This window comes from Sorex fumeus, unplaced genomic scaffold (genome assembly GCF_029834395.1).
Source record: "Sorex fumeus unplaced genomic scaffold, SorFum_2.1 ptg000038l, whole genome shotgun sequence".
NCBI lineage: Eukaryota > Metazoa > Chordata > Mammalia > Eulipotyphla > Soricidae > Sorex > Sorex fumeus.
The window spans coordinates 5901538-5923941 of NW_026606095.1; the positions used below are offsets into that span (position 1 = coordinate 5901538).

General features: G+C 41.9%; 1 protein-coding gene across 1 annotated transcript in view; it reads left to right on the plus strand.

Annotated features, from left to right (window-relative positions):
- Window positions 1-22404, plus strand: part of PRUNE2 (prune homolog 2 with BCH domain) — a 227345-nt gene that overhangs the window by 111156 nt on the left and 93785 nt on the right. The window contains exons 3-5 of the mRNA XM_056118782.1: window positions 10572-10727; window positions 13298-19787; window positions 20112-20868. Of these exons, the coding sequence (XP_055974757.1) occupies window positions 10572-10727; window positions 13298-19787; window positions 20112-20868 (7403 nt within the window). The remainder of the gene's footprint in view (window positions 1-10571; window positions 10728-13297; window positions 19788-20111; window positions 20869-22404) is intronic.

The window sequence follows — 22404 nt, forward strand, 5'->3', positions numbered from 1 at the left end:
TATAAAAATAAGAACAATAGAGCTTTTAAAAAATGACATCTGGTAAAACATGGGAAATATCTTTGCTTACCAATTAGAGTATATGAAAAACAGAATAAATAAAATCTCTTAATTTATGCATTTTGTGTTCTCATAAATCATTTTCCTGTCAGAATTATCAGACTTTATTATTGCTGAATATTTTAAACATCATAATGAAATTTTGGTAGCATAAATCATAAAGCTTTCAGTTAGAGCATTTGTGTACATACCTCAGCATTTTTCCCATATCTTGATTAAAAAAATAGTCTTAAGTTTAGAAATAAACCCATGCAGAATATAAATGTCAAACTATACTTTTAAATTTTAGTAACTCAGCAGTCCACGGCCACTGTGCTTACAAGGTGGTTATACATTGTCAAACTGTGTTTTTAAGATTCGCTGTTCTCAAAAGTGAACCGTGCAAGCTTTTGTTTTAATCTTGTCTTGATTTTTATCCACAATCATTCTATCTAGAGATCATACAAACTCACTTCATTTCTCTATTTCCTTCATGAAGGAAACGATTTCAGACATAATAAATCTGAGAATAACTTGTTTGTGACATTAGAAAATGGTTTGTTTAGCCAAAGATTTATTTCATGGACTTCATTTATCTCTTGTAATTTGAGAGATGACCATTTGGGCATTGTGTGTACAGCCCCGCACAAATTTTGTACCAAAATAAAAAGTATTGGCAACGGGGCTAAAATACACTGTTGGTCCCATGGATGTGCAAAATAGTGGAAATAATGAGAGAATGTGCTATCAAGAGTGATTAAGCTGAAGGAGAAAACTCTATATATTTGTATGCTTGTAAAATTGTCATTTTGTTGTAGCAAACAGAGCCACATTCATTGAGTCTAGCCTGGAATTGAGGATATAGAATTTGCTGACAAGATACATAATGTCCTAGCCACCATTTTTCTGTCCTACTTACATCATTTTTAAATGACGTGCTTTGCTTTAACTTTGTCAGCTCACCTTTAGACGCACAGTGAATTGCTTGTCTGACTTTTGGATGCGTGTGATTGCCTTTAGAAAGTTTGCAGCTATAATAATCAAATTTAAGACAATAAACTGTATTATGAATGTCAAGAAATCACAAAATTCTTCCTCTGAATCATAAAGATTCCATATATGCTCCAATGACCTTTTGATAGCTGAAGAACCGGGGAAGGAAAGAGACTGAAAATCTACCACCTACCATATGCCAGGTTCTGGGGCAGACCTCCAGTGTGTTACTAAACTGCACGATAGTCCTGTGAAGTAAAGATTCACAGAGGATACAAGTGTCGTGCAGAGAGGCTGTCAAACACATGCAAGTCTCCAGACTCATGAATGACTGAAAAAGGAGCTAACCTCATGTCTAACCAACTCCAAGAAGACTGGAGGGAGGACCAAGGACACAATTAGACACAATTTTAGGTTAGCAATTGGGATCCACAATTTGTGTAATGTAATATTAGGGCAACTTAATGTTTGTTGTGTACAGCAGACGCTGGAATAACTTTGATTTTTCTTCAGCATTGCTTTGTCATGGAGTTGATGAATAGAAAACAATCCCAGCTGATATTAAACAAAACAGTACTTTTTGAGGACCTGTTTTCCTTTATTTTTTTTCCTCTCGGCCAACCAGAGCAGATTGTTCAATGCTAAAACCCAAGGATTGTGCCCTTTCACCTAAAATCAATTTCCAACCTATTGACAATGTCAATTATAAACTTACTGTATTTAGATTTCACTATATCTTATTTGCATACGGATACATGTGTACATATACATAGACGTTAAATTATATTTTGATGTAATTATTAAAATTATTTTATAATAGTACTTAATGAGTACTTTCTTATATTAGTAAATGTACTTTGATAGTATAATTTAATGCTATTAACTTGATAGTTTACTATTATAATACTGTAGCACTGTAGCACTGTCCTCCCATTGTTCATCCATTTGCTCAAGCAGGGCCCAGTAATGTCTCCATTGTGAGACTTTGTTGTTATTGTGTTTTGCATATCGAAGACGTCACGGGTAGCTTACCAGGCTTTTCTGTGCAGATATTCTCCTTAGCTTGCCAGGCTCTCTGAGAGGGGCGGAGGAATTGAATTCCAGTTGGCCGGGTCGGCCGTGTGCAAGGAAAACGCACTACCCACTATGCTATCACTTCTATATATTTATATAATTATAATAACAATATTATTTTATGTGACTTACAAAATTTAATGAATTACTTCTTCTTTGTTGGACATTTAAGAGTGTTTCAGTGTTTTGATTATTCAAATATCTGATCTGTTGAATGGTTTGACCACATCTTTGTGTGCAAATTTGATTATCTTTTAAAAATACGTTCCTGAGATTATCTGAGATTAAGCATTCAGAAATATTTATCAATAATTGGAAACAGAGAAATTAAAAATTTTTATTATTCAGATGATTATCAATAAGCGTAGATACTCAATTTCCACTTGCATGTCAATGGTGAATGGCCTTTTTATGTTATTCAGCTATTTTTCTAGCTTCTGTGTCTACCATTTTCTGATTAATTTTAAGAATTTTTACTCTCAAGGACAATGAAACTTCTGTTTCTATTTAAGAAAGAAAAACTAGCATGGAGGTGATCCGAGTTCTCTAGTTCCGTTCCTGGTCACACAACCACCAGGCACCACCAGATGTAGCCCTGGATGCCTTGAGCATTGCTAGGACTGCCTAGCTGGCCGTTAGCACCTGACCTGAACAACACTAAACTATCAGTCTAGTTAGCCGAGTACTGCCTGGAGCAGTCTCTGGGTCCCTGAGCACTACTTAGAATCCCACCCCCCTAAACCCCAGAAATAAACAGTAGTAAATAATGATCATTGTATGGAGAATTTTTGAGTGCATTTTTTTTCAAAATTATTTTTTTATTTTAGTCAACATGATTTACAATTTTACATAACTGTCAATGACAGGGTTTTATGAATAGGACATTCCAATACCACACCCTCAACACATACACATGCATACCACACACACGCATACCACACACACACGCATGCACACGCACATCTATTTCCCTCTACTGTTGTCTCAGCAAGATTTCTATAGTCAATATGACAATTCTACCCAAAGTAATAAAAAGAGTCAATGAATTCCTATAAAAAATGCCTGCATAAACTCTTTAAGGGGTGGCCAGGGAGAGGTCCCAATGGCTCTTCCCCTAGACGCCTGGGTTTGGGGGCCCGAGGCCACTCGCCCAGCCAGGGCAGCCCGGGACATGGGGCAGATGGCGGAGGAGGAGATGAGGGCCAAGCCGGTTGATTGACCAGCTGCCATTTATTCCATTCTTACCATGTGCCCTCCCCAATCTCTCTGAGCCTCACATTCTAGTCTCACACTGCTCCCTTATCTCTCCAGGCTGACACTGCACCCAGTCAGGTAGCCAAATCAACATAAGAAAGCCCTTCTTGAGGGCCCACCAAGTTCAAAGGGAATACCACCTAAAAGGTATTCCAAAGCCCTTCCTGACTGCCCAGGGGCAATATACCCCTTAAGGTGTTTTTCTCTTTTCCCTAGTCCAATAACTCTATCAGCATCTCAATACTAGTTATTTTTATATGGACACAGTAAGAGATAACACTGACTTGTAGAGCAGCTCTCCTGGGAGCTTCTTGCCACAGACTCAGCCTACAGCGCTCAGGCCAGATTAATCATTCCTAACCCTAGCACGGTCCAAATCTAGTTATTACTTTTTGGATCATGACAGCATTTGTCCATGACCAACCTCTTAATTTATTGTTAAGCATTATGGGGCTTTGGCCAGGCCCATCTCGATGCTAGGGTAGCACATAGCTTACCCCTTGCCCTGGTTCCATCCAGTCCCTCGTTGGGACCCTGCTTTGGGGGTTGCTAAGAAAGGCAGCTGAGGCTTAGGTGAGAGAACAGATGCCCAGGAGGGAAATGTCACTGAGAGTCACATTACAAAAGCATAGCATTTACTGTCTTCTTGTGTTCATACAAAAAGGACATTGCTCTGAATAAACTATGCAAAGGACTTAGGGAGAATTGAAAAACAATATTTACAAGTCAACAGAGCACAAAGAAAGAAGTTACAAATAAACACACAGGAATTGGAGCACTGTGATGGGAGCAAGCCAATATACCTAAACTACCTGAGGTTATGCAAGAAGGACAAAACAGTGTTATCCTACATCTCCCCCTTTTTCTCTTTACAAAAACACAAAATTTGAAACAAAGGAACAATTCCAAATACAAAACAGTCTCATTAGTTGTAGTGAGATTTCAGTCCAACCCTGGACCCAGAGCAGTGCTTGTAGTAAAGCGTCCAATTGTCTTGAATTGTCCAGGGGTGATGAGAGTCACCATGATGATAGTCATTTAATCCCATTCTGAAGAAATGAAGTGTCTGGATCAAAACTGAAGAGGTGTTCCTGTAACAGCATCAGTACTGTTTGCAGCGATGAGTCCCAGGGGAGTAGCTATTAATAGTCCAATAAATTTCAGGAAGCACTGGATCAGTCAGGGAGCACTGGAACAGGACATCACAATTTCTGGCCGGAGTACTTGATATATTTGGGGAGGCATGGTTTGGGGGCCAGACCCAGTGATACTCAGGGTTTACTCCTGGCTCTGCACACAGGAATTACTCCTGATGGTGTGTGGGTGACCATACAGCATGCCAGGAATGAAACTGAGGCTTGTGGCATGCAGGGCAAGAGCCCTGCCCCCTGTACTGTTATTCTAGCCCCTGACAATATTATTTTTAAAAGACACAGACCAAATGATGCTTATATGTATATGTAGTTATGAAACCCATGAATAGCCAAAGCAATCCTAGGATAAAAGAAGAGGGAGACTTCTCTTTTTCCAACTTCAAATTATGCTATAAATTCATAGTAATCAAGACAGTGTGATACTGGCATAACAGTAGATTCTCAGACCAGTAGGATATAATTGAAAGCCCAGAGATAAATGGTAATTTGATCTTTGAATTTTAACAGAGCCAGGGGTATGAAATAAAGTAAGGAACGCCTATTCAACGAATGGTGCTAGGAAAACTGGTCAGTCACATGTTTCTCAAAATAGAACTCAGACCCTTTTCTCACACTATGCACAAAAGTTAGCTCAGAATGAACATAGACATTATGCCAAAATCTAAAAAGCATACTCAGGAAAATATAGGTAAACGCTTCATGATGTTGGATCTAGAGTCATCTTCAATGCCATTGGCCCAGCAGAGATAAATTGAATGGGTGTTAAACAGAGGAGTGATGAATTTGTGACATTTTTTAAATGTGCTCGCTGGATGGAGAAGTTATTATAAGGAAATAAAAAAGGCTGCAGGAAAACCAGCATGGAGGCTGTCACTGAAACTCAAGGAGGAGATAGTGGTAACCTCCGTAGCGTAGTGATCAAGAGAGAGAAGCAAGTGTCAGGACCTAAGTTATGTCCTAGAAGGAAAGTGAACAGGATTAACAAATGGTTTTGCTATTGGATGACAAAGGTGTAAAGGAATCAAGAATAATTCCTAGATACTTGGCTTGAATACTGAGCGCTTTTAATGCAAATATGATCGAGGAATCAGAGATAGAAGTGATAACAGTTAATTTCAAAGGTATACATGTGGAATATCATATGGATAGATGTGATTGAGCTCAAATGGCTATAGATTTGGTTGACACAGGCAGATCAATGCCTTGACAGTGTGTGACTGGATGACACCATGAAGGAGAACATATGGAAAAGAAAACACAAAATCTGGAGCACTGACCCTTGGAAGTTGAATAAGGAAGAGGAATCAAAAGCAAGGAGAGGGTCAAATCAGGAAAGTAAAGGAATGAAGCATTTCAGGAAGATGAAGGGGTCCTTGAAATGCTTCAGTGAAAAATATAGTAAGAGCACGAAGTTGATTTGGGGGTTTGGTAACTTGCCAGTAGCTGGTAGTTTTTTCACGTAATCTCAAAGCAGATTGATTGGAATGATAGGGCCATAAGTCTGACAGGCAGAATTCAGAAGACAATTCCATTGTCTTCTGAATTCTGCCTGTCTTCTGAATTCTGCCTGTCAGACTTATGGCCCTACCTTATCTAAGATCGCTTTTGTTTTATGTGACTTGCTCTAGCTATCAACATATGGCACGAAGGACTGTCTCTTCAAAGCAATGGAATAATAACTAAAATGGAATTTTATGGGAGAATGAAACCCATTCTACTGCATCTGACTGAATGAGCTTCAAATGTGATAGATACAGTGGTCACAATCTCTTCCCTGCTCTTAGCTTCTTTGAGAGTTGAAGTGAAGTCAATGCTTTTCTATTTTTTTTCTATTTTTTCTCTTTGTCCTCATAATTCTCAGGGCTCATTTTAGGGCCCCAAGCTCTTCACCTAGGAATTGTCTAAATTTTTGCCAGGCACTTTCCTGTTGCAATGATTGGTAATGCAACTTCCTCTATCCCACACAATCTTCTTAATCTAGGCTCATATTTTAAATGTGGAGGATTGTTCAGGTAGAGGTTGTAAATTAAGGTAGGATCCCTTTATTTTCTAAACCTTAAGCATACACACGTGCACACGCACACACACACACAGATATTCCATGTATATAATGATATCTTATAGTGGGGGTTATTTTGAATATATTTGAGCATATTAACTAATAGTATTTGTATACATCTAACTAAAACAGTAATTTATCAGGTAGAAGGCAGATGGAGGGAATAAAATCCCAACCTGTATCTCCAGTTGGGTTGTGTTGATGATGAAGTACTGTTTATTCAGGGCCAGTGTAGCTTGTCAGCAACATAAGAGCCAGAGCAGCACATAATTCCTGCATAGCTAGAAGACAATAATAAATTATCTTCTATACAAACAGCACCGGCATAAAAGCAGAACAAATATGCTCTGTCCCCCGGATTTTTGAGGAATCTCACTCATTCCCTTGTTTGAGTGTTTGAAAAGGAAACTCTTGACATTATCTCAACACCAATAAGACTGAATCAGGTTTAGACCTTTTCATTAGTATAGAGAGGGCATAAATGTTGACTCTGAGGATCGCACTCAAATCTTAAGTTTTTTACCCCCTTAGCATGCTAAGTGGTTCACATAGATCTTAGTTTGGTCAATAATTCACTCGATCTGGAGTTTGGGGCCATCCAGAGGAAAAATGGATAGAGTGTTACCCAAAAAGAGCTTGATCATAAGGATAACCTGAGAGAGAGAATACATAGGGTGGGGCCCTTGCCTTGCACACTGTTGATCTGTGTTTGATCCCTGGCACCCCATATGGTCCCCCAAACCTTCCCTGAAAAGAGAGCTGAGCACTATATGCTGTGCTTTTCTTACTTTTTTTTTTGCCCCAAAGCTAAAAACAAAATTTAGAATTTTCATGAATTTAGGAGTGCAGGCACTTGCCATATAGCTGACTTCAGTTCGATTTCTGATGCCACATGGTCCACAGCTGCAGGTCTGGAGGTCTGAAAGCACCATTAGGATGGACAGACAACACAGGGCACTATAGAACCCAAGTTGAATGGCCCAGATAACCCCAACACTGCAGCACCACATCCTCAAATTCTAGACTGAACCTCAGGTCCAGCTGGCTGAGGATTACTGGGGAATCCTGGGCCCTCTGAGGATCACTTGGAAGGCTCCCAGTATAAAATAATTAAATATATTAAAAATAAAAATATACTTGTCTCTTTTCTGTACACAATGAAAAAACTTGAAAAGAAATTTGTAATCTTGGCCAAAGCCTTCAATCACTGGTGCCAAGATTTAGGTCCTTGTTATCCATCCTTAGATTCCTTGGAGACTTTATCTTCTTTCATACCTCACAGTGGCAGAAATCTCTACATTTATGTTCTTAATGGATATCATGAAGGATCATTTGAAATAATTGTAGCTGTTGAAGGCACAATTTTTTAACATGAGGACTGACTAAATTAATATCTCCTGAATATCTGTTTCTATTTATAGGTGAATTAATTTTAGCACCTATGTAAATATTATTATTATGTCCCTAGGACAATAAATAAAAGCATGAAAGCAGAAAGTGGGCATTTTCAAAATATGATTGAGGAATTATTTGAACTTGATACTTTTTTATTACCAAGGTAGTACAGTATTGATCAGAAATAATACTGCAGCTTTTATGAACTCTCCTGTGGTGATCGCAGGAAGATAAGACAAGCTTGAAGTGGGGGAGCTTCCAAGAACTGGGTCCCTTTTATGCCAAGAGTCTAATACCTCACAGGGACCCCTCAGACATTGAGATTGAATCCAGCAGAATTGCAGAATGCTTGTTTGAAGACCCTCTTAAGTGGCTAAGTCACAATGCCAAATCCACAGGTTTTGAAGAATAGTCCCATTAACCTGGGTTTGGAAGAAATCTGTAACCAAATGCATTGAACTTTCCACAACCACTCCTGGCAGGTAAAGAGAAGCACTTCCACTTCATTTGCCATAAAATTTCATTTTTCTATATTATTTTAACAGAAGTAGATATAATATGATATGTAATCTGATGGCTTTGCATCAGAAGACAAAATGTCATAGAATCTTTTCTGTCTTGAGTATGTGTCAGTAACTTTTGTTGTGTAGCACAGTAGACTGGTGATTAATGATATGTGATAATCATATGTATTATGACAGGCATACATGTGTTTGTACTATACATATTTATAATAGTTTTCTGCATAACAGATTAATTTTGTGAATATATCTCTGAAGTCATTCAACAAGCATTTCTTGAGCGAAAAGCATATGCTTTGTATTATGCTTTGGACAAATTTGTGGTCTTCACTATTTTTTAAGGAAGAGAAATAATCATGGCAATAAATGGTTCTCATGCAGTTAGTAAACATAAAAATAACCAGCATATATCTGTGGCTACTGTGAGCCAAAGATCCCAAAGCTCTGTTGTAGTGGATGCTTTTCTGTAATTAGGCATTTTCCTTACATTGTTACATAGAGCAAACACATCTGACATTCTCCCTAATACAGATATTCTGAACTTTTACAATGGGATTAGAAACACTTGGTCAACTCAGCCTTATTCATCCTTGGGAATTATGTTTGGAGTTAATAATATTAGAGTGTATTTATAGAAAAGAAGATTTTCTCATAGATTTTCCAGTGAAAATGGTCAGTTGACATTTATGTAGTCTATGAATAATAAGAATGTACTTTTTTGCAAATGCAATGTTTTAACAAACATTTTAGGAAAATTGTTTGTCCCTGGGCCCAAGCAATAGTACAAGAGGTAGGGAGCTTGCCATGCACTCAGCCGCCCGCCCTGGTTCATTCGATACCCTGGTTCATTCAATCCCCTCTATGTCCCCCAACCCCACCAAATGTAATCCCTGATTGCAGAGCCAGAAGTAAGTCCTGAGCAACGCTGAGTATAAGCCCCACCCAAAAAATTTAAGATGTTTGTCCCTTATCCAAATCTTTCTTACTAATAATGGCAAAAACAACATCCTTTCTTGGTTCAAGAAATCAAACAGAACAAAACACAGTTGTTTCTGAGGCAGTACAGGTTTGAACAAAGTGAGTTTGTTGTGTATTTTTTCCCTTTTTCTTTCTTTTTAAGTAGGACTTTGCACTTTCTGTTTTTATTTTCACTGAAGTTGAGGCGGTATGGTTACAGTAGTGTTGATGTTTATGCTTTTGATGTACAAAACCACTGTACCTTTACTGCCACTAAAGTGCCAAAGACCCTCCTACAGTGTCCCAATGTTATTTTTAACCCACTTCCCCCAGCCCCTCACACACTGCTTGGTGACCTAATTTCTTCAGTCTAAGTCCAAGTGTTTGCTATCACTAGTTTCTCTATAGACTGCCCAGAAGTGAGGTCATCTGGTATCTGTTCTTCTCCCTCTAACTTACTTCATTTAATGTGACACTATCTAGCTTTATCCGCATTGCAGCAAAAGGCAAGATTATATCTTTTATAGCTAAGTGGTATTCCATTGTTTATATGCCAGATTATAATTTTCCTTTTTTTTTCCTTTATTTTTTCCTTTATTTATGCTGGAGCAATAGCACAGCGGGTAGGGCGTCTGCCTTGCACGCAGCCAACATGGCCGACCCGAGTTCGATTCCTCCGCCCCTCTCGGAGAGCCCGGCAAGCTACCGAGAGTATTCGATATGCCAGACACAGTAACAACAAAGTCTCCAATGGAGACGTTACTGGGCCCGCTTGCGCAAATCGATGATCAACAGGAGGGCCTTTACCTTTTTACCTTTATAATTTTCCTTATAGCTAAATTGTATTCCATTGTGCATGAGCAACATCTTCTTTATGCACTTGTCCTTTATTGAACATTTGGATCGTTTCCATATTTTGGGTATTGTAAATATCACTTCAATGAACATAGGTAGCAGATTTATATTTTAAGTAAGAGCACAAATGTTTCCAAACATTCTCAATCCATACTGTTTATGTTATTGACATATAGGAATATCAATGGTAGGACTCCTTGGAGTAGACGTGTTTGTAATTGTCCAGTGAGGGATGGTCTGGCATTAATCGCAAGTTTCCTGCTCTTTCAGAACTGCATGTTCCACAGCATCGCCAGTGATCTGAAGGCATTTGCAGACAAGTTTGGCTTTGATGTCCTCCTCCTCTTAGCTGGCTTCCTGTCAGACGAACAGCAACCACGAAGACAGATTGCTGTGTACTCTGAGAACATAGAACTGTGTGGTCAGGTAAGAGCTTGCTGTTGCCACAGTCACATTTCACTGTGTCCTACCTGCTGGTATGGAGAACCACTGTGGAAGGGGGCAGTGGCCCAGTGACATAAGAATGCGGATCTGAGACAAACTTCTGAATTAAGAGCTCTAGTGCTGGGTATTTCAGTAGAACCCTGTAAGTGTTGCACTTCTAAATGGAACCCATCAGAGGAAGAGCATTATTTTCCTCACCCAAATGTATCCAAGTCTTCCTTTGATGACTTTTATATTTTAGTGCCATTACCTAGTAGTAACAGGCAAAGATTATTTTACCTTCAGTATGATAAAGGGAGATAGTACTAACAAAATAGATCACTGGTATGTAAAACCAGGCTGTTCAATAATCAACATGGGGACATTTAGGTTTTGTAACAAGGATGTCATATAGATAGGTTTCATCATTAATCTTTCCTTGCTAATGATCATTGTACCCCAAGTAAAGGTAAAGGTAAAGGTAAAGGTAAAGGCCCTCCTGTTGTTCGTCGATTTGCTCGAGCGGGCCCAGTAACGTCTCCATTGGAGACTTTGTTGTTACTGTTTTTGGCATATCAAATACGTCACGGGGAGCTTGCCAGGCTCTACCATGCGGGCAAGACACTCTCAGTAGCTTGCCAGGCTCTCCGAGAGGGGCGGAGGAATCGAACTCGGGTTGGCCATGTTGGCTGCGTGCAAGGCAAATGCCCTACCGCTGTGCTATCACTCCAGCCCAAGTAGCTAAAAAAATTCTTGATCAATTTTTTTTCTACAACTTAATTTTTTTTCCATGTGTGGGAGTTGGCATTGGGGGTGTAGGTAGAAGACCTTCCATGAACACAGGGGATCTAGGCATCACCACTGCCATTGCACTGGAATTTTGTGCCCCCACTTCATCATTGTTTGAACATCAATCAAAGCATGTCATTGTACAAATTCAGATGGTTCCACCGACCACACACCTGCTCTGTGTGCTGTGGCCTATTGGGACCACTCATATATATGTGGTTCATTGTTGAGTGAGACAGTGTTAAGAAGTGCCTAACTAATATTCTAGAATAGAATTGTTATAACAAAGGAAATATGAATTTATGATTCTGATGGATGCTACAAAATCCCCTTTCTTCTTCCTTTTCATGAGATTGTATTAGCATCTACTTGTATATGTAGCTTCTAATGTATATATGTGTGTATTTAAATCATATTAAATAGCTGCTAATTATATGTGTGTATTTAAATCTCTGTCCCAGGTCAGAGGGCTGGCTCAAAGAGATAGAGTACAGTAAAATGGAACCTTGCATTTAGTCCCCAAAACCACATAGTTCCTCAAGCACTTCCAGGGACAGCCCCACCCCACCCCCAGCATCACTGGGTATGACCCCAAACAAACAACAAAGATAAAAAATAGACAAAATAATCCTTATTCTATAGAACTATTAAAGGGGATAAGGTATACATAAATGTGACTGCCATATGAAAGTGAGTCATTGATGTTATTTATAATTATTAATATCTCTGAAAGCTCTGTACTTTTTTATTTTGTCACCATCCTAGTTCAAAGGCTTAGTGTGTGCAAAATATCCATAAAACTTCTTGAAATTAAGTGGGAAGAAGCTGCCAGGGTCCAAGTGCCCCTGAAAAGCTCTGCCCAGATACTGATTTTTCCTTTCTACTTCCTCCTCTGCTTTATGAAATTGTAGGAACTTAAAGTACATCCTGTATGCATGCTTCTTAACAAGTTTTTTCTCTTAATCCCTCAAAAGTTCTGATTTGTCTTATCCTAAAAAACTTTTTCGCTCCTTCTTTCAGAAACTAGCATTGTTTCTGTTTTTTACAAATGTATGTTTCATTCCTATTGGAAAATGATGTCTTAAAACACCAAAAATGAATTTCAAATTCATGGTTTCAGATCTCTCTACCTTCACTTTCAGAAGCCAGAAAATATGGCTTAATTTTTTGAGTTAAATGTATAATAAGTTGAATGGATTAGAGAAAGAGCAGTTGGCACATGATGTAGAATATCTCAAGTTTTCATTGTAAAAGTTTCTGTTGCTTAAGTTCTTTTAGCTGAATGCTAGAGATATAGCCCAATGAGCTGGATCACAATCCTTGCATTCAAAGCCAAATTTGACCCCAGTACTTCCTGGTCCCCTAAGGACAACCAAGAATGATCCCTGAGCATGGAACCAGGAGTAGCTCCTGAAGAATCACAGGATGTGGCTTCTCCCAAATCAAATTAATTAGTTAGTTAGTTAATATTTAAAATAGATGAATGAACATAGATAACATCATGTTAAGAAAAATCAGGAAAGACAAATTGTTGGGGCTGAAGAGATGATAAATAGATAGTAGGGCATTTACTTTGCATATGCCGACACAGGTTTGATTCCTGAGACCCCATACAGTTCCTGGACCTCCAGGAGTGATTCCTGAGTACAGAGCCAGGAGTAAGTCTCAGCACCTCCTGATGCAGCTCAAACCAACCCCCCTCCTCCTGCCAAAAAACAAAAGAAAAGAAAAAAATTGCAAAGCACCATACCTTACAAAAATCTCTGTGCTCTCTATCCCAACAGATTTGTTGTGAACTGGAGGAGTGCCAGAATCCGTGCCTGGAGCTGGAACCCTTTGAATGTGGCTGTGATGAGATCCTGGTATACCAGCAGGAGAATCCTTCAGTGACTTGTGACCAAGTGGTTCTCCTTGTCAAGGAAGTCATCAATAGGAGGTGTCCAGAGATGGTCTCCAACAGCCGGACGTCCTCAACAGAAGCTGTGGCAGGGAGTGCCCCACTCTCCCAGGGCTCTTCTGGTATCATGGAGCTGTACGGTTCTGACATAGAGCCTCAGCCTTGCTCTGTAAATTTCATAGAAAACCCACCAGATCTCAATGATTCGAACCAAGCTCAGGTGGATGTCAACATCGACCTTGTTAGTCCAGATAGTGGACTGGCCACCATTAGGAGTAGCCGTTCATCTAAAGAGAGCTCAGTATTCCTCAGTGATGACAGTCCAGTGGGAGAAGGTGCTGGCCCTCATCACAACCTCTTCCCCGGGTTCGACTCCTATAGTCCAATTCCTGAAGGGGTAGTCGCAGAGGAGCATGCCAGATCTGGAGAACACATTGAACACTTTGACCTCTTCAACTTTGACCCAGCGCCCATGGTCTCTGGGCAGTCTCAACCATCTTCCCATTCTGCAGACTACTCCCCAGCAGATGACTTCTTCCCTAACAGTGATTCTTCAGAGGGACAGCTCCTCCATGGACCGAAAGGACTCAGTGGGGTAGGGATCAACACATCCAATTATTCATCCAGCTCGCTTTTGTCAGGGGATGGCAAAGATAGCCCTGTGGAATTTGATGAGGACTTTGTCGAGAGAGATGAAAGCCCCGGGAATAATTCTGAAAGAAATTTGAACCTGATGGGCTTTATGGAAGATGAATCTTCTTCACCAGAAAGACTAGGAAACAGTGGGAAGAGGATTCCGCCAACGCCCATGAACAGCTTTGTAGAAAGTTCACCAACCAATGAAGAGCCGGCTGTACTGTTTGCAAATGATCTGGCTCCCAAAGCAAATAACACGACAGCTCACACAGGGCCACCGCAGACACGTGCACGATGCAGCAGTTGGTGGGGTGGTTTGGAAATTGATTCTAGAAACATTGCAGATGCATGGAGTTCCAGCCAACAGGAGTCTGTCTTCCAGAATCCTGAATCATGGAGAGATCATAAGCCAAACCCACTGGAGAGGAGAGCCTCCGAGTCTATATTTGAACCAAAGAGTCTTGAATTCCCAAAGTCAACTCAACAGGAGTCCGACTTGGGTCAGTCTGGATTGGATAGCAATTCAGTACAGGACCAAAACGAAGCCATTTACCAGCGTCAGAATCTGCCAGCTGAGAAATCGCATTTGCTGAATGCATCGCAGGCAACAAACCACTTGATAGAAGACTTTGCAGCTCTGTGGTGTTCCAATGGCTCTCCCACAGCTATGCCGGAGCCCTGGGGAAAGCTCCCAGACCACGACCAACCAGCTGCTGCAGCATCCTTCCCAGCCTGGAGTGCACTTAGTAAGGACGAAGACACTGATGCTTTGAAAAATACCTGGAATCTGCACCCAACAAATAACGAGGCACCTTCTGTGAGGGACCTGAATGAGTGGGCCTTGACCAAAAGTGGGTTTTCTTTTCCTTCCGAAGACCTAGGGGATAATTCACCCAGTGAAGCAAGTAGAGAAGCAACTCCAGACATCTGGGATGAGAATAACCACGACTCCAGAAATAACATTGTAGGATCTGGAAGTCCCAAGTCTAATCGGGATCATGGCTGGACTAGTTCTAAGTTGATCGAGCCAGAGCGGAAGAGCACAGTAGTTAAAAAAATGAGGGGGGATGCATATGAAACGGTGGATTCCTGGAACTTTTTTGAGGAAAATATCAAGAAAGGAGAGTCAGACGTCCTAGCTCCTTGGGAAGATTCCTTTTTAGCATACAAATGTTCTGACTACAGTGCATCCAACCTTGGGGAAGATTCAGTGCCTTCCCCCTTGGATACCAATTACTCCACCTCTGACTCTTATACGTCACCGACATTTGCTGGAGAAGACAAAGAATCAGAAAATAAACCATTTGGTAAAGTGGGAGGTGTGGCAGCAAGTGCTATGGAGACTCCTGCAGAGACGGCTAAAGACCCCCCTCAATCTCCTCAGCAGCCACCCAGACCTCGAATTAGCTCAGATCCCGGGGCCTTAGAGATGTGGGCTTCACCTCCCACAGAGACCAGTCCTGACGTGAATGCTGGTTGTACTCTGGGTGAGGGTTTACTTGAGACAGAGTCCACAGCTGACAAAGACAGCTCCTCAGAAAAGATGCTGGAGCAAAGCCATCAGGCAAGTTACGATGACCCGGGCCTCATGCGGCTTGGCAGTGAGACCAACCGCCAGCTCGCACTTCTGCAAAGCAGCACCAACTCCCGACACGCAGCCCCTGACTCCCTGGAGTCTTGGAATGGAATGGTTCTGGAGGACACCCAGTCCACAGCCACCATCTCTGATATGGATAATGATTTGGACTGGGATGATAGTAGTGGTGGCGTGCTGGTGCCAGGAGAAGGTCAGACCCAAGGATACATAGCTGACAGTGTCGAGCCGGAAACCAGATTTTCAGTGAAACAGCTAGAACCCTGGGGTGTGGAATACCAGGAGTCAGACCAAGTGGATTGGGAAAGCCCTGCCCCTTCTAAGCATGGCAGGGATTCTGCTCCTGCTGGCTGTCCCCTGCCCCATGAGAAGAGCGGGCAGCTCATTGCAAACAGCATCTGGGATTCTGTCATGAGAGAGAATATGTCATCATCAATATTCTCAGGGCCGTTGTATATTGCAGACTCAGAGCAAGGCAATCCACCTCTTGACAGTCCGCACTCGTCAGAAGTTGAGGGTGACAGTCTGTCAGAAGTGCCAGAAACCTCTGAGGTCAGTGGATTAGGAGCATTTACACCTGGTCCCAACACACAGGACACATGCAGTGGGGTCTTGCCACAAGATTCTACATCTGTTATGACCACGATGGCCAATCCAGGGCATTTTGCACCCTCAGATCCATGGAATGATCTGAGCAATGTACAAAGTGAAGTTCAAAAGGAAATGCAAGGGACTTCTGAGAGGGGTGAGAAGGAGGTGATGGCTAGCGACCTCATGATATCTGGAATTGAACCACATGGCCAAGAAGACTTTTCTCCAGACTCATCTGAATATCAAGGAACCAACGATGAGTCAGAAAGAATCCACTCCCGTTCGGTTCCAACCAGTCCTCAGTCAGAAGAACCCCTGCAAGTCTTAGAGCCTGAGAAAGAATCTTTCAATTCGGACCTGTGTGATGAGCAAATAGGTCAGTCCCCAAACCACCTGCAGATACAAGAGACCTGCGAAGAAGAGCGCCTCGCCAGTCCCAGAAATCCCACTGAAATTTCAGGAACATGGGACTTAACAATAAGCACCGACTCACTGGAAATGGCTCTTGAGAAAACTGAAACATGCAATATGATGGAACCAGAGACAGGGAGCCCTGTGTCACCACAGCCGTGTCCCCCAAGCCCCCCAGTTTGGGATGTCTCTACAGACAGGGAAGAGCAGCAGACCATTGGCACAAGTTCAGAGACCACTAAGAATCTTCAAGTTCCGTGTACTGAGACCAACATTCCAGGAACCAGTTCAACTGGAAATGATGACAGATACAGTATTTCTAGTGAGTGTACACATTCAAGTGCGTCAAGTCCATGCTTAAATGATTCTCCAGCTACACAACCCTCCTGGGACCATGAACTCAGTGCTGAGCATCAGAAAGAAAATCAAGGCAATTGGGATCATAATGAAATAAATGCAACTGATGGCCAAGTGGAAGTAATTACTGGAATAAAGAACCTGGAGAAAGACAGAATGGAAAGATTTCAACAGAATGTCGATCAGAAAACTTCTGAATTTTTAGAAGTTTGGAATGACCCAGTAGATGGGGATGCCATTTCCTCTCTATCCAGCCCTGAAACAGGCAAATGTTCTGAACCCCCAGACACATTTCAGGAAAGAAATTTAGTGATTCATGGTCAGGACCAAAATGAACAAAATGAGAATTCTGGAACTGTGCAGTCAGAGAATACCAAGGCCATTTCCCCAAGTTCAGAGTCTGATGATGATAATAGAGATGATGAAGAGTCATTGGAGAGAGAGACCCTTAGCCAGTTTAGTCCGCACGATTCTGGAGCTTGGAGATCATTGAGTGAATCCAGAAGGTTCTTGATCACTGCTGATTCCAAGTCTGAGGATAGTTCAGAAGCAGCTGGAAATGAGAACAAATTAAATGCACTCTGTGACAGTCAGCAAAGCAGCCTTGAGCACTGGGATTTTTCCCCACTCAAGGACGCTGAAATGCATGTGCCAACAGTGGATAAGGATAAGGTGCCCTCTCCAGAGACAGGAAAGATGGCAGATACCATATGGCAAACAGCTCCTGAGATGGAACCCAGGAATGAAAACTGTTCTAAGATGGAAATGCTTGGCTTCTCGACAGAGAGTACTGAGTGGTGGAATACTTCCCCGCAGGAAGGCCGACAAGTTGCAAGTGCATTTGAAAGGGATCTGTCTAACTCAAGTGATGTTATAGAGAGTAAATCTTCAGAGTACCAAAACGTGGGTCCCTGGGGTGTCCCCATTCAGGGTGATGCGGAGTCTATGGCAGTGCACTGTGCTAGTCCTTTCAGTGATAAGCAAGAGTCACCCTTTCTGGATAGTAGTGGGGATAACTCCCACAAGCAGTTTTGGAACATACAACCAAAGCAATCAGATCCAGAAACTGATCAGCATAACGAACTTGTGGCATTCGACCAAGTTAAAGAAAACAATTCAAGAGAGCAAGGTTCTGTGTCCTTCTCTGGTGATGAGCTCAAGTCTGAAACACCTACCCAGGAGCAGTGTCAGAATCCAGTGCAGTCTACCTGGGATCAGCCTGACCCAACATTGGCTCACGCAGATGAAAATACATCCATTATATCCAATGTTCCAGCCACCAAACATCAAGAAACCAATTGGTGGGAACAAGAAAACTCTTACCTCAGTTGGAAGACTAAGTCAAACCTTGCCTTAGAATATTTTCCTGCTGTCCAGTCTTCCACCCAGTTAATGGAAATGTCTGGCTCTGAACAGGAAGGCTCTTCTCCCGGTGAGAAGCCCCAAGGCACCTTTACTCCTGATATTCTACATGGCAGTTTCCAAGAAAGTGGACAGCTGACCTCAGCATCACCTGATGTGTGGGTGGATGTCAAGCAGTCCTTCAGTCTGAAAGCAGAGGGTGAGAATCCCGATATCCTGACATACTGCCCTTCCCAGGCTTCCGGCAGCCCTGATATATATAATGAGTCTGATAGCAAGCAGGCCCAGGATGCAATGGGGGTTGAAGGGGAGCCCAGCGAGCTCTATGTCACCAAGCCAAAGACAGACCAAGAACTTGATGAGGAGCCTGAGGAGGAATATGTTCCATCAAACTCAGAACTGTGTCCTGAAAACACAGTCTCCTTGCCTCCAGTTACTGAGCCAGCAGGTGCCGATGAAGCATCTCAGCCTACTTCTCTAGCAAGTTCTCCTGAATCTTCTGAAATACATGATGAAAACAATACCAGGGTAACAACATCTGGAGAAAAAGCCGACACGGAGAGATCACAAACTTTGGAAGCTGTTGATGCAACAGTCCCAACAATGGAAAAGGTGGGGGACAGCATTTTTGTAAGTCACCCAGAACCAGTAATAAAAATCAGTAGCTCTTGGACAGCCGAGGACTTTTCTGTGGAAGGCCAGGAAAATGCAGGGGCCTTATTGGAGTGTGAGCAATCACTGGCTAGCGAGGCTCTTGCCGTGGTTCGTGGGGCTTCGCCAGCCTCAGACGCTTGTCTGGATGTTAGTGACGCTGCTTTTGACCACAGTTTCAGCAAAGCCTCGGCTCTCAACACATCCACAGGAACCATCGATGACATGAGTAAATTGACCTTATCAGAAGGCAACTCTGAAATGTCAGCGGATGGGGATGCCGGGAAGCAAGATATCTGCTCATCTGAGGCATCATGGGGTGATTTTGAATATGACGTCATGGGCCAAACCTTGGATGAAGATTTAGCGAAAGAGCCTGAACACTTTGTTTATGGTGGAGATGCTCCCTTAGAAGAAGACTCGTTGAAGCAGTCGCTGGCACCTTATACACCGTACACACCTCCCTTCGATCTGTCTTATCTCACAGAATCCACAGCAGCTGCCGCAGCATCAGAGGATGAGTCCCTGGGAAGTGAAGCCCCAGAGATGGTGCTCTCTGCCCCTCCGGATCCAAGCAGCAAAGGAGACCACCCTGACACCGGGGACAGCCAGCCTGGCCGCCAGCTGGTGGTACTGCACATTCATGAAGACCCTGAGTCACATCCTTTACCTGAAGGAACTGACAACTCGGTCTTGTCCCCATCAAATATCGACTGGGAGGTAGAAACAGAGAATACAGCAGTACCAGTAGGTGGAGACATAGGACCAGGAGATGGTAAGTAACTTCCCACTCTTGCTGTTTTTATTCACTTCGCATTTGTGAAACATGCTTCCTACCAATGTGAGTGGGGAGGCACCAATTAAATTTGTGATGTGCATCTAAGACAAATCCTGTGTTGTTGCCATGGTATTCATGGCATATATGATGCCTGAGAATGTGAGATCAAGTGGCATAGCTCTGCCAAATAAAGATTCCTTAAATTCCTTAAATAAAGATTCTCTTTCAGACATAACATTTTTAATGATCACAAACCCCAACACATACGGTGTTCACAAAATCATGTGCTCTGCCCTTCTCACCTTTATCTTTCACCTCTAGGTGTCAGCAAGAGGATTTTACAGTTGGGAGATGAGAACATCATTCCTGATGAAGAACCCAAAGAGACCAAATTTGAATATGAAGAAGAAAAGTGCTTAGAGAAGAATGATCATCATGTGCTACACATGGATTATATACTGGTAAACCATGACGGGAATTTATCCCCGAAGACAGATGCCAGTGAAGCAAGAGACAGCATGCCTGATTTGGAAGAATTTCATAGAGATGCCCAAGATATGGAACTGCCAGGCGCTCCGTTAGCAAGCTCTCCTGATACATGCCAGTCAAACTCCATCAATGAGACAAGCCCTCACCCTGTGGAGAGACTAGCTTTAACAGATGATAAGAGATCACCTCTGGAAAGCCCAGGGCAAGATCCAAGTTGGATGGTCTTGAGCCATGATAAGGCTGCTAAACTATCATCAGAAACTAATGACTCGTCGCCTCAAGAAGATGACAAGACTGTGCAGCCAGCCTTTACCTTGGACGACAGTTCCCAAATGCAGGTTCCAGAAGAAATGAAGCCTATGGATTCTTTAGCGGTAGAGGAAGCCTTTGGTCTTGGCAACCAATCAGAGATGAGTAAGAGCCAAAACCAGGCTGGTTCAGAAGCCGTTCTGTTGCAGACAGTCACTCATGACAATGAATGGGAAATGCTTTCCCCACAGCCTTCTCCGAAAAACACCATCCCTGAAATGGAAATGGAGGAGGAGACGGAGTTTCTTGAGCCCAGAGCAAGAAAACCAAAACCAAATGAGTAAGCTAAAAATTCAACTAATTTTTTTATCTGAAAACAATATTTTATTAAAAAGTGGTATAATGTCGAGGGTATGAACAACACCTAGATGGTGAATCATTGCTTTTATTTATTGCAATGCATGCTATCTGTAAAAACAGCTGTTGGGCAATCATAATAGTGGTCATAATAATGTTGTAATTTCAGGTAAGAACTGCCCTTTACCACCCAGTTTTAAACTTGCCCTACTAAATGCCCCACCAACTCAATAACTTTATTACTCTGATTAAACAGGTAGGTGGAGCTGGGGGTGGGGGATGCCCTAATTTATGCATAATGCAAGGCAGTTTGTGCCAATCCTTACAAAAATTCTAAGGTGTTAATCTTTATTTAATATATGCTGGTGGGAGAGAAGAATTGGGGTTCAGAAAGATTCTATGATTTTCTAGAAATAAGTAACCACAGCTGACACTCCAGGGTTCAAAGTTTCCCATGACAGTTTCCACATCTGCTTTACACACACACACACACACACACACACACACACACACACACACACACACACACCCCTATCACACAAGACAAGAAAATTATGATCCCAGGCATGCATGAAATTTACTGTTAGGAATAAGGAGAATCTACCACAGGCTCAGAAGTTCGATGGGAAGATTTCATTCTCCAATTGGCAGAAAAATGAGCATCATCCATCAGAATGGCTCTTCATTCATTCATTCGTTCATTCATTCATTCATTTGTCCATTCATTCTTCCATCCATTCATTGTATGATGTTTGAAAAACTGCTCTGTTGACGTCTGGACCTTCAGTGAGTGAATCTGTGGAAGCACATCTCGCCTTGTCTTCCAGCTCTCAGACCCTGCTCAGTTGAGGACTGGTCATTTCTCTTAATTTGCCCCATGAAGCCCCCTTACTTCCCAGGAACTAAATCCATATTGTGGAAAATTTACTAGGACAGTGGGAATAATCATGTTTGTTCCTTAAAAGGTAGTGGAAAAAGGCATCTTTTTTTTTCTACGTTCTTGGAGAACATGAAGGACTTCCATATCACTTTGAACGAAAGAATTTCTGTTCCAGCTCCACTCTACCATTACTAATTATATAGTGTATGTGGGAGTACTCTAGCCCTAAATTTCCTCTTCCATAAATTTGATACCTGGGCTGGAGAACCTTAATCTTCCCTGTGAATTTAATTCATGTGTAAATAGTAAGTAAAATGTATCCAGGGGTGCACTGGCATTTACAAATTACGTTTCTTAATAAAAGGGACAGAGAAAACAAAATAAGAGAGGAACTGGGGGCTAGTTAAGTGTCAGAGTGAGAGCAAACCTGCCCTATTTCAGTGTAGCTTCTTAAATGCAGACATTTCCCAGTTAATCGGATTTTTTTTTCTTCCTGTCAACTATTTCCTTCCAGAGAGACCTCAGATCTGTTATCAGAGAGCATAGCAGATGGATCCCAGCAGTCCTGCTGGCATTGTTATAGATTGAGTTGAGAACTCAAGCAGCATTCAGTTGGCTCAGCTATATTGTTTGGCTTTT